Genomic DNA, 18,937 nt, shown 5'->3' with positions numbered 1-18,937 from the left:
AATAATAATAATACACAAAGCAAGTGATGCACAGTACAATTGCTCCCCCCCCGCCGACCAATGCCTAGCCAGTCCCCAAGCAGTGGCCCCCCCACCCTGGCTAGCTTTCCCCAGTTTATGTACTGAGCATGACGTCACATGGTATGGAATGTCCCTTTGGCCAGTTTGGCTGTGCCCCCTCCCAGCTTCTTGTGCACCTCCAGCCTTCTCAGTCGGTAGAGCATGGAAAACTAGAAAGTCCTTGGCTAGTGTAAGCATTACGTAGCAACAACTAAAACATCGGTGCCTTATCAATTTTGTTCCCATCCTAAATCCAAAACACAGCACTGTATCAGCTACTAGGAAGGAAATTAACTCTGTCCCTGCCAAAACCAGGACACTGAGATATGCAACATCACAAATAAAATGATGTCATCATGAGTCTAAATATAAACCAATCAAAAAGAAAATGTTTCTTGGCTGTTAATTAGCCTTTGGGTGTAGCAAAAACACTTAAGGTGAGTGAGTAATGATCCTTTGCCTAACTATAGAAAGGCCCTAGTAATATTTGGATGAGCAAATACTTCTTTTTTTTCTTTCCCCCCCTGCAAAATAAGGTAATTTGATCATGGTACAATACATCCTATTTGTTAAAGATGTACATTAGCCTCATTTTCATGAGCAGCACCAATGGCACTTTTATGAATGCTTCTGAGGTCTACTAGAAGTTGACTAGTGTTTTCTCTTCTTCCATTGAAAAGTTTACTGGAAACCGAGACTATCAGTAACTTGCCATACCGGTGTTGCAAAGTGCATGGCATCCTAAAGAATTTGTCAGCAGTCTCCAGCTACCTGTTTTCTTTCCTCTAAAGGAAAGAAGGCTGAGCCTGTTCCCTGTGACGGTGATCAACTAGCCATGGTCTTCAAGAATTGCTTGTATTAAGGAGCTGCTTCTGCTTCTGTATGACTTACTTTTCTCTTCTTTCTGGACAGTATGTTAATTGCATTTTATCTTCCAGTCCACTAGTGGACTCTTCAGTATTCCACTAGAATCATAGAATCATTAAGGTTGGAAGAGACCTCCAAGATCATCGAGTCCAACCGTCACGGCTGCTTTTAAACGCTCCTCTCTTTCCCATTAGTCCAGTAGATTTTTCTGTATCGCAGCAGCATCTTAAACCTTACGGTATTTGCTAAATGGCAGTTTATCACCAGTTATATCCATTAGGTTTGTTTAGGTTTTGGAGAGTTCTAATATCTAACATGTGAAAAGTTTATTGTTCACTGCTGTTTGTTTTTCAACTACTGTGCTATCCTGGAGTCCTGTGGTCTGGTGGGAAAGGACTGTTTTAACTAAGGACTTTTATATTGCTCTTTAGTTGCATTAAAATGAGCAGGCAGAGCTTTTTCCTTCCTTTTCATGAGGTAAGTTGGAAGTAATTGCAATCATGAGATTTCAAAATCTAGGAGAAACACTTTCACAAAACTTGTCTTCAATAAAATACCGTTTCTTGTTGTCTTCCACTCAACTCCACTCTTTCACTCTTCCCTGCCCAAAAAAACCCCAACCACCAAAGAGTGGTATGTTTTGTTGACATTTCACAGAATTAAAATCGCCTCTGCTGAGGGAAGCTTAAGTTTTGAACTCCTGTGTCTTTTGAGTGATATGACAAAGTCACTTTGGAGCACTCAAAAATTGTAATGTATGTAAATTAATTCCTGTGAAAATTTGAGTAGCTTGCTCTTGCTGTGTGTGGAAGTGGGAAGAGAAGAGATTGTTGTTGAAGATACTGAAGATATTTCTGCAGTAATTAAGGACAAACCTTACTGTCTTAAGTGAAAAGGTTGTGCTAGTACATCAAAGAGGAGAAGTGAATGAGGGTTGGTTTGGTTTTTTTCTCCCCTTCTTGGTCCTTCAGGTTTAATTATCACCTGGTTATATCCTATATACAGCTAATTATCAAACTAGAAGCTGGTGTCATACAATATCTTGTTGGCTAGGGCATCTCGTTTTTATTGTTGTAGGCTTTCTTTAAGTTCACACAACTAAAATCACTTCCTACTCAAGTTTCTCCTAGAGGAAGAAAACCTGCAAACATCACAGCCCAGTACTCCTCCCACCCCACCCCCCGGCTCAAACAATAAGTGTTTCCATCAGTGTGCTGATTTCAGCTGAGACTAAGCATTCAAGCAGTGCAGGTTTGGGAGAAATCTGTGGTTCTGCTGTGGTAACTGAACTCAAGCCTGGTCTCGAGGTCCGGCTGTGTCTTCTGGTACCTCTGCTATTCTAATACAGGATACAGGGAGAGATGTGTAGAAGATATGTAAGCAAAGATACTGTTTGGCTTGCAGAAATTACTGATGATACGTGGACCTCCAAATCATAGCTTGACCCCTAGATTGTCTTTGCAGAAATCAGTTTAGCAAATTAGACTTGGGACCCAGTAACAACTAGGGAATTCTGTAAATACATGCTTCTGTTATGTGGAGTTCCCGTTTATAGTCTGGATGTCGCTCTTGCAGAGAAGTCATCAAATTGGGAGCTTCATCCTCAATTTCAAAGGCTTTTTTTAAGCCTTTCTGTAAAGTGGCATTAACTCAGCCACCAGTGGGTACTCTGGGAACATTGTTTTGTGTTGTCATAGAGGCTTATTTGTATCTCTGAAAAGAGAGAGAAATCATAGAAATGTAATCATTATCTGTCTTAATGTTATCTCTTTTAAGCATTCATTTTATTTCGGTAATGCTTTATCTTTATAGGGAAAAGCACACCGTGACCAGCAGCTTGTGTTACTCAAGGAGCATCTAGAAAAATATTACAGGAGCCGTAATCGGAAATGGATTGTTTTATTTCCAGAGGGTGGCTTCCTTAGGAAAAGGAGAGAAACAAGCCAGGCATTTGCCAAGAAAAACAATTTGCCATTTCTTAAACATGTCACCCTGCCGAGACTTGGGGCAACACAAGTAATTCTGAAAACGCTTGTAGCACCGCAAGAAAATGGAACTCCAGCAGGTAGAGACACTGTGATAAAAGGTAAAGACCACTTCAGTCTTGTGGATAAAAAGCAAATTGAATGGCTAAGATTTGAGTTAAACAAAACATTTTGTGTTGAATTGGTCTCTTAAATGTCAAATACATCCATAATGCACCATCATATTTACATAAATGTTTTCATATTTGCTTTTAGTTCCACTAAGTTTATTTTCTATGTTGAGACACAACAAAAAAAGATGATCTTAGTTTTAATTTGATTTAGTCTATAGTGTGGCTGCATGAATGTTTGTCTTGGTACACGTGATGGGTAGAGCAGATACTGGAACGAGCACCTGGTGTGGGCAAGAAGGTGGACTGCTCCTTTCAGCATGATTGATGGTTTGCACTGGTTTATGGTAGTATGAAACTACAGTAGAAGTATTTCTGGAATATGCAAACTATGTTCAAATTTTTATTCCTGGCTTTAAAAGTTTCTTCGCACCCAGTACTGTATACTTCATTCCTCTTCTTGAACTGTTTTCTATTGAGTTCAAGTTCGTTTATCCTCTATAGATTTTTATGATGACTGTCCCCTTTGTTGCTGGAGTTAACTGTCACTGATGACTAGATTTGAAGGATTGTTTGGCTGTCTTACGTTGGAAGAGTTATGAGGGAATAAGAATATTCCTGCAGCATTATTGTTCTGGGACGCCTGGGCTGTAGGGGAGAGTATAGCTGGGATATAAATTATGTCTGTAGTTACAGGACTTGGTGCTTTTAGTCTCTCAATTTTTGAAATTAACTTCTTGGCATGTTCAGAGAGTGGGGTTAGATCTTACTTAACCTAGTAAGTTAGTATTTCTGTTACTTATTATAGAAACAATGGATTGGGGGTTTGTGGTGGTTTCTTATAGATGGGTGGTGCTGGTATTTCCACAGCCAAATTATTATGATCGTTTAGCAGTTTGAACCAAAGATCCATCCTAATGAAGCCACATATGCAGATGACTTTGGGTTTTTTCTGTGCTGAAGTTCAAATTTCAGGGTTAGCAGGAAACCTCATACTGAAATTGCTTCCAGATTTTTAGTTTTGAAGTTAATCTTGTCAACATAGGAAATGAATGGAGATGATGTTCTTGCAGAAGTGGAGGGAAGATTTTAAATGAAATTAAAATCAAGCTATGGAATGCATCAGAATATTTTCTTTCAGGCTACATTCAGAAAAGAAAATCTGAAGAAAGCCCTTGTTGTCTTAGAAGATTTTAGGTTTAAAAGAGAAACAGAATAACCTAGTCCCTGTTAAAAGTTTTTTTTTTTTAAGGAGAAAAGTTTGGCCAGTCCCTGTTCTGTTTATTCCCATATCAAAGGCAAAAAGGTATGAAAAGTAAGAAGTTCCCCAAATGTGAATTACAGGCCTTCTAGTTCTGGAAGGGGACCAAAAGCGCTTGTCAAATACCAATTTTATATTTTCATACTCTTAGATTGCTATCAACTTAGCTGAACATCAAATCTGGCTTCTTTCTTCTTTGATCATGGCATGATTCAGACTCTGGAGAAATGAGCGTTTGATAGTGGCTGACCTAACTGTGTACTAAAATAAAGGAATTGTCTCAGAAATACAATGGAGCCACATCTGTCCATCCTACTCAAAAGACAGACGGAAAGATAAGTGGGCAAAAATAGGAAAGAAACGTGTGGGTTTAGCTATCATTCTTTCAGAGTAATGGACATGAAAACATAATAAAGGGGATGAAAAAGAGAAGTGAAAGTAAATTTTATATGCTAGGAAAGAGTAATATTTGATACATATGAAGCTGTGAGGTATTTTGAGTCCTCTCTTCTCTTAAGCTCACGAAAATGTTTCTAGCATGGTAAAACTTCCCTTTCAGAGATGTACGAAAGGTTAATTCTTGATCTATATCTTATATAAAAGACTCTTCCTAATCTTTTGCCTTCCAAATGCTTTTACTATACTCTTGCCACTTCAGAAAATTTTTGAAGAATGTTTGTTCAGTTAAATGAAATATAATTGTGTAAATTGATAAGGTTATAATATAAAGTTAGAAGCCTAACAAATTAGTGATCTTTATTTTTTTATCTGTTTTATCTTTCCCTTTTTTTAACCACATGAAAAAACCTGGCTCAGTGAAATCAAATTTGCCTGTATCCTCTTTGGGTTACCATTTTTGAGTTGTGGGTGCTAGAACTAGAAGTAGTATATACAGTAAAGGTTTTGCCAGTGTCTTGCATAGAGATTGCGTATACACTTTTTGTACATTATTACTGTACTTCTTGGCTTGGGAAGTGGCTTGTGTGTCAGTAGCATCACACTTGAACTTCATGGTTCACTGAAAACATCTTTCCTCTGCACCACTTGTGCTCTCTACTGTCTTATTTAATAATGTTCCTGGTGTCCTGAGTTACCAAATTATTCATCTTACTATAATAAGCTTTCTTCTCCATTATTTATCGCCCTCTCAGTCTTTTTGTTACTGCCCAGCTTTACTGATAATGATGGGGTTCACCTTCCTCCCCCCCACGATTTTAGTTAAATTGGTTTATAGGTTAAGAGTAACTCCTCATCAAAAATTATGTCCCCTTCCTGTTGAGTTTCCTGGGTAGCTATCTTACGATAAGTCATGATACACAGTTGCGGCCTTCTTGAGTGTTGTCATTTTATTAGTACTTAATTCATTTAAAATTATCCTTGTAGCTTTTATACCATTGTAGATTTTATACCGTTCTACTTTCTCAACTGGAATGGTGTGTAATACTCAGTGAAAGAAGAAAAGATGACAAAAGCAACTATAATAAAAGATGGCTCATTCTTAACATACTGCTATGCTGCACCCTGATCTGGTACAAACCAAGTTTCATACAGTTGTTTCATCATGTCACCCGCCCCACTCCCCAGCCCACTAGCTTGCTTTTGTACATAAATGTGCCTTCAAACAGTGGTTGAAGAGTTGTGCAACAGGTAAATGCTACATCATCTGTCCTTCTTCTGTAAGGTCTCTAATCTGATTTCTGTCATCCCTTTGGTAAAGGCGGGTTTATGTTGTGAAGTGTGAGGTTCGGTAGCCTCCCCAAAATTTCATTAGCCTTAATTATGATATTAGTATTCTTAATATCCGATCCCCATTCGAGTTTATTTTCGTACTAGTTATGAATTTCCCACAGCTTATTACCTGATTCTTTCTCTGTAAAGTGACAGGAAGAACAAATGTTCCTGAGCTAGACGATCAATACTATTTGATTATTCTTGCACTTAAACCGATCAGTTCTTTATCGGTTGCTTTTCCAAGGCAAGCAGCTTCTATTTTCTTCATTTCCTCCTCCTAACAGTTTTCCAAGCCTTCTTTCATATTTAAAGTTCCAAGTACTAGCCCTCATCGGGGTGAAATTGAACTTATTGCTGGTAAATACTAAATTAAATGACTAAAACAGTTGTTGCTTTTGCTGCCTTTTGAAACACTTGTTTAATTTTAACAAAATTGTACAATTTTATTCCTAAATAAATAGAAGGATGGAAGAACATGTAGGAAAGGTAATACTATCACTTGATGGCTTGAGTGCTTTTGAAGCTAGAAAGTACAGACAATGTAGTTAATTGATGTCTGTCCCTGAAAATATGGTTAATCTGGTGTCTGATGAAAGCAAAGTTAATTCTGGTGTCTGATGAAAGCATCCCTCTGGGCCGATGTGCTGTGCCCCCCAAACAAAGCGCTGCTGCCAGTGCCTGTGTTCCAGGAGGTGGTTTTAGTGCAGAATAGAAATACAGGCAGCATAAAAATACTTGATTCATAGCCATCATCACCTTAACCCTGTAGGGACTGATGGGGGGTGGGGGTGGGGTGGGTGTTGTGTCGTTTTATGGTTTGGTTTTGTTTATTTTTTTAACAGAACGCTTAGTCTCTGACATAGTTGCAAGTACAATGTTTCTTCAGTTAATAAGAATTGATCTTCTTTTGAGTTTTAGAACTAGCAAAATGTTCTAAGTGCTAAACAGCTGGCAATTCAAAGGAGTTTGGAGCAATTGTTCACTGAAGAGATGTGTTCCAGAGCTTATTTTTGATCAACTTTGCTCTAGTATGTTTTTTTTAATTCTGCTTTATTTTACCATGCAGCAATTTTTTGTCTGATAAGAGGTTGCTTTGAGCTTGGTTAGAGTCATACTGAAATCTTATCTTACTGTTTTCAAATGCAGCACAGTACATTCAGTTCTGATGCTTTTTCTCAGAGAAATTCAATTTTCCCTTCTGCAGAGCTGGACACTGGACTCCGTAACTGATAATTTTTTTTTTAATCAAACTTTTTGATTCACTGTTATATGAGGAATGTGACTTGAATAACATGTGGGAAGGCTTTTTTTTATCCTGGGAAAGGGGCATCTTCTTTTGTTCCAGGTGATTTGTTACGGAGATATCTTGGGATAATGAGTACGATGTTCAGTCTGAGAGCTAATCTTTGGGAAAAGAGTTAATTTGAAGGTCAGTGGTCCAGTTGGTCACACGAGGACAAGTAGAGGACAAGTGGCAAGTTACAAGAACGCATTGCTGTGCAGGGGGAGGCAACAGCCTCTTTCAACTGCGTTTAGAGTGATGTAAGTGTTCAGGAAACCACACCTCAATACTAGTGAATGCTAGTAAATATTTTCTTTTTCAAGTGGAAGCTGCGGTCCTCAGGTTCATGCCTGGCTGGTGCATTCTTTTCCACTCCGGATGCAGTCTGGCAGTATCGCACCATCCAGAGCTCGGCTGGAGGCAAGGCTTCCTACTGAAACCTGTCTTTATAACTTGCTCTTTTTCTCAGTGGTAAACACTGATGGTCTGCTGGCAGGTTTGAAGAGTCCTGCGCATAGTCAAATCTGGCTTTTAGCACTGGTTGAGAGTAATCCCAGGGAGGACATAGAGGGAACGAAGAGAAGCTCTGAACCCCGCTAAATTTGTAGATAATCAAGTATCTGCTGTGAGAGGACCATGGAGGATGACAGAGCACTGAATGTCTTGAAGACACTGATGGTAAGTTGCTTCCTAACTAAATAGGAAGCAACTTACTATCACTGAATCCACAGCTAGAACAAAAATAAGGAAAAAAAAAAATAGTTACAAAGATTTGCCTCTGCTGGTGATTTAAAAAAAAACAAACCACAAAACCAACAAGTTAGGAGGCTGTTTAAATTTTGTTTTGATTTTTTTTTTTGTCTAGACCAGAAAGCTACTGTTAGATGTGATTGTTCAGTCTTGTGTTAGCACTCATAAGGCAAGTATGTACCATTCACACTAAGGTACGTTATTCCTATGTGGTTTGGATGCAACTGTATAGGACAGATGCCTGCAGGCCTGTTTTGAACATTTATGTACTACTTAAAAAGAATCAGACTGCTAACATTTTGAGGCGATTTGAGAAATTAAAATCCTCCACCTGTGCTGAAAGTGGCAAGCAGACTGACACCACAGAAGAAAAACTAGTCCTCGGAGAGATCAGCTTGAATTTGGCCTCTGCAGCAGTTTCTTCTGCCGAAGTCTCTAGCAGCCAGGCTGCTCAGTCTTTCAGCGGGTACTAGAAATGAAGGATGAGGCTGTCTTTTAATGGTGGGTAGCAAGTTCAAAAAGGTTTGTCTGTCAGAAACATCTGTGGCTGTGTTGGCCAAGCCAAACTTGGCAAGAGGAGTTCTTGAACAGGTATACGCAACTCCCTTTTTTTCAGCTGCAAATGCCAGACCTGAGATTCACACTGTATTATAACTAATGCAGCAGTCTTTCTGTTCTGACTTCCTGTCAGTGTGCTCCATTTGAAAAATAATAGGGTTTATTCTTGTTCAAAGGTCTGCTTAGGCTTAAAAGCAGCATCCTCAGGCATACTGAGGTCCTACCCCTTTGTCTTGTGTGCAGTTTTCTGTTTCTTTTTCAGTTTCAGGATCTGTTAGAGCTTCATGACTTTAAAATAAATATGTTCATGAGCAGGGTGCAACACAGTATAACCCCCCCAAAAGGACAGCAAGATGTATTTCAGAATTAATTTTCTGAAATCCTTGGTGACTTAGGGTTTTCTGGCAGTATGAGATCTTGGATGATTATGTAAGGCTTATTTTAAACCAGAGCATGCAGAAATATGCCTGTGACAGTGATTTGATAGCACGTCTTGGTAATTGCACGTGGAGGTAGCTGTGCTAAGACCTGCTTGCTCTAAAGGAGGGTCTATGAAGGCTGACATTACTTTCAGAATTTTTTTTTTTTTTTTTTTTTTTTTCTAACCTGGGGTTCCTGGTGGGCTGTCAGAGGCAGGTTTTTCTGCCACCCTGCCCTGGAAGGGGCTGGAGGTGAATTTGGAGCTGGTATGAGGAATCCATGCGACAGCTCTGCTCCACAAAAGCAGAAGGTAGGAAATCAGCACAGAAGAGGACTGCAGGAGTCTTTCCATACTGAAGTTTGAACCATTATCCACTGAAAGAACAGTTTGAAATGAAATACTAGCTAAATATTTAATAAATGATTTTAAAACATTTTACTGTAAATAATAAGATAATGTGCCCGTATTCATCTGGCACTTTTTAATTGCAATTAATGATCTTTGTTGCTTACTCACTTAGACAATTTACTTGTCTTTATCCATTCTTACTTTACATCTGGGAAAACAGTAAATTGAATGGCTTTGTTCCGAAATCCATTTCTAAATGAATACTTCTGTGGATTTACTATTAATTTCATATTGGCTTTTCTCTAATACATTGCTACTTTTAAAATGAAGGACTCTGTAGTTAGTGCTTTTCTTAAGAGAGACTTGATAAGCACTCTGTCATGATGCTGGCAAGCCTGGAGCCTCTAATGGGACCTCGTGTTCTCATTTCACGTGTCTGTCAGGGTTTTAAAATACTGTATTTCCAGAAGGTGACACTGGATGTTTCAGCTTGACCTGTGTAGCTTGCACTTGGTCAAATTGTGGAATAGCATATTGCATACTACTAATAACTCATAGCCTAGATATTAGGAAATACTGTCTAGCCTTATTCAGGTAGTGTATTTGCATTTGTAACCAAGTAGTACAACTCCATTGTTGAGTAGACACTATGAAAACACTAGCTGCTTGTTAAAATAATTGATAGATATATGTGATAGCATTGTTGTAACTGTCTTCTCACACTTGATTAAATTAAATGCAAATTAAATTAAATGCAGGTAGAAACTTGCGAGTCAGTCCTTGCACGTATGTTCTAGTTGGTGTTAATAACTCTGTGGCTTTTGGAGTGCACCTCAGACTGTGTGTTGCAGATTTCTTCATGTGTGTGGTAGCTTCTTCTGTAAAATTTGAGTGGCGATTCTGGGCACCTGTCTAGCCCAACATCTTGTCCATGACACCAAGTGGGTATCAGAGGAAGAGTATGAACACAGCAAACATGCATCATACTTCTGCCGCATACTCTCCTAGCTTCTGACTGTTTCCAGTGTGGTAGGTTTCCCAAGCCAGATGGGGGTAAACCATCCAACGGATTTCTTCCATGTACTTGTCCAATTTCCTCTTGAACCCAACTCTCAGCATCCTTGACATCCTTTGGCAAGGGGTTCTCCACAGTTTTATTCCCCTCTGCATGAAGAATCATTTCTGTTTGCTTTGAAAACTTTTCCTCTTGGCTTCATTTTGAATACGTCTATTCTTGTATTGAGAAAGATGGTGAACAGTCTATCCCTGTGCACGTTCTTCATGCCAACAGTGTTTTTGTCAACCTCTATCAAATTTCTTTCATAGCTATCTCAGCTTCAGGCTTGAGAGTCTTGTACTTTGTGCTAAGACCTAACACCTCTTACATGCTTCTGCCAACAGGTGGCTGTTTTTAATAGTCAACTTTATAAATGCTTTAAGATATTGCTGGGTATGATGTAAGCATATTACTATACTAGTGTATTAAGCATTAAGTAAGCATATTACTATACTAGCCCGAACATAACATGACCTCAGATACAAGGCAGCTCCAGTTCCCACAGAACAGATAGAAAATTGACAAGCTAAGTTCCAAGTGCTGTCTTGGCAGTGTGCCCCTCCTTCCTGGTTTGCTTTCCAGATCTGCTGCTCTGCCTTTTTGCAAACCTGTGAATCGAAGACATGCCAGAGAGAGGTTGATATCTGACCTTGACTATTGCTGGTAGTAACCTATGTTCAGATTTAAATTTGACTCTCCTGAATAATCTTCATAGCAAATATTTTCACCTCCTATGATCCTTTTTTCAGTTTCTAAATATGCTGAGCAGCATATGAATGTGTACTGGTATCAGCCTTTCTGTGACCTTGTGGATGCAATCTCCTCTCCATTGTGAAAGATGACCATTTTATATTCGTTGCTTTCTTGTCTTTAATGCACAGATTTCCTTTTTATCCCGTAACTCAGATTTTTAAGAACCTTTGAGGGATTTTTTTAATAGATGTCTTTGAAAAATCTAACTACGTCGTATGACATGTCACCTTTATCCACTTGCCCTAACCCAGTAGTGAGGCTAGTTGTCTGAAGGGATCTGCATGGCTGTTGCTTCATCAGTGATCTGCAACTGCGAGCTCTTACGAAGTTGTAAGTTGTGCTTAAAGTGTAGACCAAGAAAGTTGGATTTTTGTTTTTGAAGTGTTCCTTTTGGTGAATGGGGGGAAGCGCCTAACATTTGGGCCAACATGTTATTTGACTATACTCATACCCAGTGAGTGAACTTATTCTGTGTACTACAATATGTAAGAACAACAGAAATAACTGTGATAGTAAAATCTTGGTCTAACTGAAGTTTGTAAGAGTATTTCTGTGCTCTGTAATGAAATCTGGATTTGATTTTTGGCTGTCTTATTTGTGCCTCATACCTCATGAAGTATCTGATACTGATAGAATAACTATCAAATCAGTGACATACACTTTCTGATTACTTTTAATATCACGTTTCTTTTTGTTCCTAGAGAGCAAATCAAAAGGCCTCCAGTGGGTGATAGATACAACCATTGCGTATCCCAAAGGTGAACCTATAGACATCCAAACTTGGATTCTTGGCTACCGACAGCCAACGGTTACACATGTGCATTACAGGTAGGAAATAAACCTTCTACTCTTACATTGAACTAAAATATTAAAAACCAAGTATTCACAAATTAGTAACATCATGTTTCAGGATATGGGAAATCAGTAGCAATGTCCTTTTTTATGTGTCTCACACAGATGGGCAACTCATATTATCTAAACACAACACAGTTTTTTCTTTTGAAAAGTTCAGTGACGATTCCATATCTTAGCACATTTAAGGTTTTGACTAATGTCCTGTGGCTGAATATAGTTATGGGGAATATATTTGATGGCTAGGTCATCTTTTCCACTTTAATGTTAAGGTGCTGGTAAACCCAACTTGATTTTTTTTTTTTTTTAAATAATGACAACAAATTAAAAATCACTGTGTTATTAAATAACAGGTTTCCTGAGAGATTATTATATATTGTATTTAACTTTCTGACAAAGAAATGTCAGCTTTTTCACTCAAAGCATGCTCTTAATAGTTGAGCAGAGCAACACTCTGGAAATAGTAGCAAATCTCATTGACACCTAGGATGGGATACTATTAAAACTTTTCTCCTCAGCAGTTCTTTGTCTTAAGACCTAAACCAATGGAGAGAAGTTGCATTTTGCTTTTGGTTTGCAGTTAATTGCAAGTCTGAAATCTCCAGAAATATTTTAACATTCTTCGTATGCCAAATAAGTAGATCACATTTTATCCCCAAATTGCATTATTTTGTCTTAATTCCCTTTTGCTGATTTGGGGAGCTTTTAGACTTTTACAGTAAGATTTCAGATATCCTTGTGTGGATCCCTTGGGTGGCAGTTTAACTGGAATGACCTTCTCCAGCATCACTGCTGCCAGTGTTGAATGATGCAGAGTACAGGCTGCTCACTGGAGCTCCTTTCCACAGCCATGTTTAAATCTGTCCCTGCTTTTTATAGAAATCTGCCTTCAGGTTTTTCCAAAGGTGAACATACTTACATCCTAATTTATGTAAGGTATCATAATATTTATTGTGCTTTATTCAAGTCACCTTAGTACTCTCTCGGATCTCTGGGATAATTGCAAGTTGAATGTATTTAGAATTTTACTAAAGAGTATTTCCAAAAATGCTTCATTTAAAAAAGATAGAAAGTTATCTTAAGTTGAATTAACTTCCTGCTTCTAAATGTGTATATTCAAAACCTGTTTTTGAGCATGAGCATAAAAATGATGGAACCTTCCTTGCATTGAACTTGAATGTTACAGTTCTTGTAGTACTAAAATTCTAAGAAAAAATATTAGAGTTTTTTTATTGTTGGGTGTAGGTTTGTTGTTTTCTTCCAGAGGGTCTAAATCACTGGTTTAGACAAGGGCAAGCCTCTCTGTTTTTGTTTGTGTGTGTTTGTTTTCTTTAATAACCTCTAGTTGTTATGGCTGACCCTGTAAAAATATTTGAAGTATGCCACAAATGGAAACTAATGCAGCGGCATGTCTCTGAAGGCTGAGAGCTGGATGTAATACCTCTGAAATGAGAACTGAGTGTCTTGGTTTCAACTGGAGCTTTGGCTAACTTTCCAGTCCTGATAATTCTTAAATTGGCATGTCAAGTTTAGGCATGCGTCCTCTGGACTGTAAGGGCTTTAGTTGGATGCAGGGTAGCAATTCTTAAAGATGCATTTAACAAAGTACCCTGGCTCTGACAGCGGGCGGTAGCAGCAGCAAAGACACAGGAAGGCAGCCCGTGTGCCATCTCTGCGCATAAACACACGGTGGCTGTAACATGTTCTGAGCAGGCATCGCATCTGGATTGCTCTTTTGGTAGGTGCTGATGGACCTGGTCTCTGTGAACCATTTTTAACCTGCTTATGCTTAGCCTTGTACAATTTCCCATGGCACAATGTGTAACTGTTCTTGAGGGTGGTAGCCAGGACCACTTCCTTGTTGCTAGTGTTAAGTTCTCCACCTGATGCCTTCAGTGGGAGCACCCTGTTTCCTGTGTCCTGCCACAGTAGTGGATGAATCATTCCTCAGTGACGCTCTCCGTGGCCCGTGATTTTACAGAGCTTTCTCATATCCTGCCTTAGCTGTCCGTGTCCCCTTCCTAGCCCAGCAAGTCTTCAACTATTTGGTGTCTCCTTATACAAAAGCCTTTCCCTGATTATCTTGTTATTTTTGTCTGCGCCTTTTCTGGTTCTGCTGTAACTAGTTTGTGAGTTGACTGGCATCCTGAATTCCCCACAGTGATTTTGGGGTCGCTTACCAGAGTAGTAACAGCTAATCTTAGAGGCTGTGGCAGTGTATGCGTAGCTGCTGGTGCTTTTTCCTTCCCCGGTGTTCATTGCCTTGTGTTTACTGGTATTTAATTTCATCTGCAACTATTGTCAGGTCCTTCTGCAATTCTTCTGACTATCCAGAATAATTCTATACCAAAGAAGTTATATCGCTTTTGTATCCTTTTTTCCAGATTTAGCATATCATCTAGCTATGATATGCTAAGACCTTTTAATGTGTCTGGAATTAGAGCTGTAGTTTGGAATGAATACGGTGAATTTTCACCTTCAGTGTTTTTGACAATAAAATTTATTTTTAGATATTTTTGTGTGGCTTTAAAAATATTTTTCTGTTTTACGTAAATGATATATTTATCCATGGCAGGATTAGCAGAGAGTGACTGAACAGCGTGTGTACATGAATTTACTCACGTTGCATCATCCTTTTCTGTTGCTTATACAGAAATTTTCCTGTTGGATTCCCTTCAGGGCATTACAGCAACTGATTTTTTTATTATTATTATTTTTTCCCAGATCACCTGACTTTACTCATTAGGGGTTTTTTTTTAGCATAATGCTGTAATGTGATGGGCACCTTCAGGGTTTTGACAACTTTAAATCATGTATCGATGATTTGAACAGAGTTGTTGGTACCACTGAGAACCTGTGAAGATGGAGTATGTGCCTGGGAAACTGGGGGTGGCAGACAGGGAAGAGTAGGGAATAACCGTTCTCTCCGAAGGCGTTTCTGGCGTTAAAGAAAGCCTTACAGCTCTGCTATCACTTCATTGAACCTTCTCCAGGACTGGGAAGCCAGATGACTGAAGCCCAGTGGGGCTTCAATTGATGTCAAATGACATCAATTTCTTAGAGCTTATTTTTGAAATTATAGGTATGGTCAATGGAAAACTGTCTCTCAGGAGCTTTGTATGTGTGCCTCCTAGGCAGCGTCCTCACTTGTCTGAAAATACAGTGATGTCTCGAGCCTGTTTCTGCGTCAGATCTTTATCAGGAGCAGTTCTGGAAAAACACCAAAGCCCTTTATGCTGGTTAAACAGTGCATGCTACAAACAGCTGTACTTGGTGCCCAGCTAGCTGATCCTTGCCAACATGTCAACCTCCTTCCTCTCATCCCTGGCACTTCTGTTTGGAAATGCAGAGCTGCCTTTTAATGTGCTGAAAAGTGTCCTGGGAGGTTTCTGTGCAGTGTTGCTCCCTGAGAGCTGGTCAAGCCGCAGGGCGGAGGGTGATACGCCAGACCTGGGTAGCTGTACGGCTTGACCAGGAAACCTAAACTACTTCTTTAAGTTCATCTTCCATGTGGAGACCAAAACATTGCTGTAACAGAGCCATTAGAGTATCTGGGGTTGTCACCTGAGAATGCCAGCACTTATTCTGCAGGTCACAAATTCAAGGTGGTTCCTCAGTAATTCTAATTGGGTATTAACTACTCTTTGTCTGTAACAGTGTAGGCAAGGATTAAATCAGTGACTGAGGTTTGAAAAGGCCTGTGTTGAGCCCTGAGATGTCCCTTGTAAAGTTGGTGCATTTCTTTAACTCTTCGAAACAAACTCAGTTAGCAAAGGAAAACCCAAGGCAAAGTGGACTTTGTCTTTAAAAAGATGGAAATGTCAGAAATGTCTTCCAAAGATGGAAAATGTCAGAGGTGTTTCTATTTTTCTGCGTTTGACATAGATGTCCTCTGAGATTTTCATGAAATGTATATCGAGTATGTCTGGATTGTTGTTATTCCCTCCTTTTCCTTCATTTAGTGCAATAAGATTTTACTCGTTGTTTGTAATTTGGAATGTCTTGGGAGATTACATTTGAAATAAATTTTAAGGGTAATTTTTAAATAACCGGGGAGAGAGAAAGTTCTGCATGAGTCTGTGTGCTCTAGCGCACTAGTTTCTCGTCTATCATTTCTTTTAACTGAGTTATAGCAAAAAAAAAATTTAAAAAAAAACAACCCTTTGGAAAAAATAAAGAATAGTTTTGACCAGATGCCATCTCTACTGTACGAAAGGAGAGTCGTGATTTAAACATGCTTTTCCCCTTTTAGAGTAATCCAGAGTGAGGAATTGATGTATGACAGCAGTGGGGGAAAAAAGCAACATTTTCTGAGCTACTCGAACTGGAGCAGAGGAGACGGCAGAGCCTCTTTTGTTCTGGTCGCTCAGTCAGTCCTTTCTGCTGTTCCCCTTGGTCACAACCTGTCTCCTTCTGCCTTATGGTCTTTCAAAACTAGTGTTTTCCTTTTCTCATAGCCTGTCCTTTTACTGCAGGATTATTTCTTTTTCATCCCACTTAGGGAGCAACAGAGGAGTGTAGAGGACACAGCAAGCAGCCTTATGTTTTCATTTTTAGATGCTTTTCTAGCTGATGGAAGTGGCGGAGAAGGTTCAGTTTAATCCAGTAATCTTTTTTTTGTTTGAAAGCTCAATTTTTATAATGAGTTGAAGCTTGCTTTTCAAACCTCAATTTCCTGTACAAATGACGTGTTTTTCAGAAGTTCATAATTTAGGCTAAGCTGTGGCCTGGTTTTCCTCAGGATGTCAAAAAGACACTTCCCTAGAAAAAAGGACAATTACCAAATTTCAGATTCTTCAAAACACAAAGGTGTGAGAACTTATCCTTTCAACTATCGAATAATTTTTTGACCCTGACAGGCTTGTCTCAAAACTCATTGGAAAGTGCTGAAAAACTGGGTTTGCTGTCTGAAACATAATACTCAAAGAAAATATCTAATTAACTTCTTCCAGGTCAAATGGCACTGGGATTTTTTGGGGAAGTTTCAACCCATCTGTTAAAGCAGTAAGCACCAAAAAAAAAGGCTGGAAGGTGCAAGGCATCTCTAACTACAGGCCCCACTGTGAGACCTGCTTTTTAATGACTCTGTTGGAAAGGTTTGTTTTATCAGAATGGTTTAGCTTTACGCTTGGGTCATTTTGTGATGTACATTGACCATAAATCCAGATTCACTGCAGTTACACTCAGCAGAAATAAGCTGAGTGGTTTGGTGTCTGTGTAGCAAGACTGCACACTGGCTACTATTCTCAGCTCCCACCGTTTCCCCACAGTGAGTTGAGTTTTGGGATTATTTCTTTTCTTCATACACCAGTCACTTCTTTAGTCTAACTGACTTGGTGTTTCTCAGCTGGTCTCCAAGTTTCTCTAACAGTAAGACTTCCCATGTGCTGCAGTTCTGTTGTCAAAACCCAAGAGTTAAAAATTGAAAAACCCCTGGGTATGAAGTTTGTTTGATGCTTAGCTCCCTCTCAATCAAGAATGGCGTGGGGTTAGGGTTTTTTGCGTTAGCTTCCTGCTGGGTCATGCCCTTGTATTGACCATCTCCCGCATTTGCACTGTGTGATAGTGATTGTGGTGTAGAGGCCCTGAAGTCAGAGCCAGCTGTAGTCGCCTCTGCCGCAGAGGGTAGCTGCATTTATGCTGCATGAAAGTACCACACTATTTCCAGCTAACTCAGCTGTCTTTGTGCCATAATGCGGATGAGTACTATGTCACCTTTCTTTCTCGTACCAGTTTTTGTACTGTGCTGCTGTTGAAACAAGCTTTCAGCTACTGAGGAAGTTCTTTTTTTGTGTCTACATTGATACAGATTTATTGAAGTAAACTAGACTCCTAGCTATAAATAAGATGGAATACATTGTGGTTGCTGAATGAGTTTTACAGAAATGTCTATGAAGGGCATCCAGTTTGGCAGTATATTTAATATGCTTTTTTTTACGCAAGTATCTTACTTTTGGTCATGCCTGAGATGTACCAACCACCTCCATCGTGCTGAGTTTATTTAAGGAGTTATTGAAACAGTAAATAATATTACGATTTAGAAGGCGTAGGGGTAATAAAGAACTTTTAATTCAGGGTAGGACAGATGATGAATGGCAATTGGTACTTAAAGGTGGTATCTATGAACTTTAGAATTTTAATACAGAATTAGAGGTTGTTTCTCCAATAAGGACCATTTAAAAGAGATTAAATGTTTCTGAAAATGCTGTATTTCTGAAAATTATTTGGGATCGTTCAAGAAACGGCCTATCAGTAGGTAAGTCTCCACAATTTCTTACGTATGCCAACATGTCTTTGGCAGTTAACCTCCTTTTTTTAAAATCCTTTCTTCTTTCCTGGACTGTCATTTGTGCTAATGTATTCTGGTTTGGGACATAGAAACACATTTGTGTAGTAGTTTAAGAAAGTTGCCGTCCCTCAGTCAGCTATGTGGAGTGTCCCACAGCCTTTGTCACCTCACAGCTGCAGATAAGTAACCTTCAGCTAGAAGATATTGCTTTAATGAAGCTGAGACAGCTTTGCAGACTCTCATCAGAGTATGTCTTTATTTCTACCACCACTTTTAACTTTTCAGGGTGCAGCCTATGGTGGCACTGCTTTTATTGAAGTTTACCCCCTCGTCACCTCCCCGTGATGATAGCAAAGCAGCTGTTCCCTTGATGAGAAAGGAAAGAAGGAGGCATTTCCATTCTGCTTGAATATTAAATTCCTTGTTTGCTACACCAGGAACGAAGAACATTCTTATTTTCATGCAATGTGAGGTTAGTTTTGTCCAAAAGCTAGAAAGATTCAAGTGCCCAAGAGAACCTAGAAGCTTCAGATATTACATGTTGACTTTGTTTCTTGTCAGGACAATTTTATGTGGTGATAACATTTTATTTTCCTGATGAGATCAGCAAACT

General features: G+C 39.1%; 1 protein-coding gene across 1 annotated transcript in view; it reads left to right on the top strand.

The window, feature by feature from the left end:
* LPGAT1 (lysophosphatidylglycerol acyltransferase 1) overlaps window positions 1–18,937 on the top strand; it is a 63,009-nt gene that overhangs the window by 34,845 nt on the left and 9,227 nt on the right. The window contains exons 4-5 of the mRNA XM_009330180.1: window positions 2,740–3,013; window positions 11,885–12,011. Of these exons, the coding sequence (XP_009328455.1) occupies window positions 2,740–3,013; window positions 11,885–12,011 (401 nt within the window). The remainder of the gene's footprint in view (window positions 1–2,739; window positions 3,014–11,884; window positions 12,012–18,937) is intronic.

This window comes from Pygoscelis adeliae, unplaced genomic scaffold, assembly GCF_000699105.1.
Source record: "Pygoscelis adeliae isolate BGI_AS28 unplaced genomic scaffold, ASM69910v1 Scaffold308, whole genome shotgun sequence".
Classification (NCBI taxonomy): domain Eukaryota; kingdom Metazoa; phylum Chordata; class Aves; order Sphenisciformes; family Spheniscidae; genus Pygoscelis; species Pygoscelis adeliae.
Note: the sequence above shows the minus strand (reverse complement) of the source record. Positions and strands in the feature narration are given on the sequence as shown.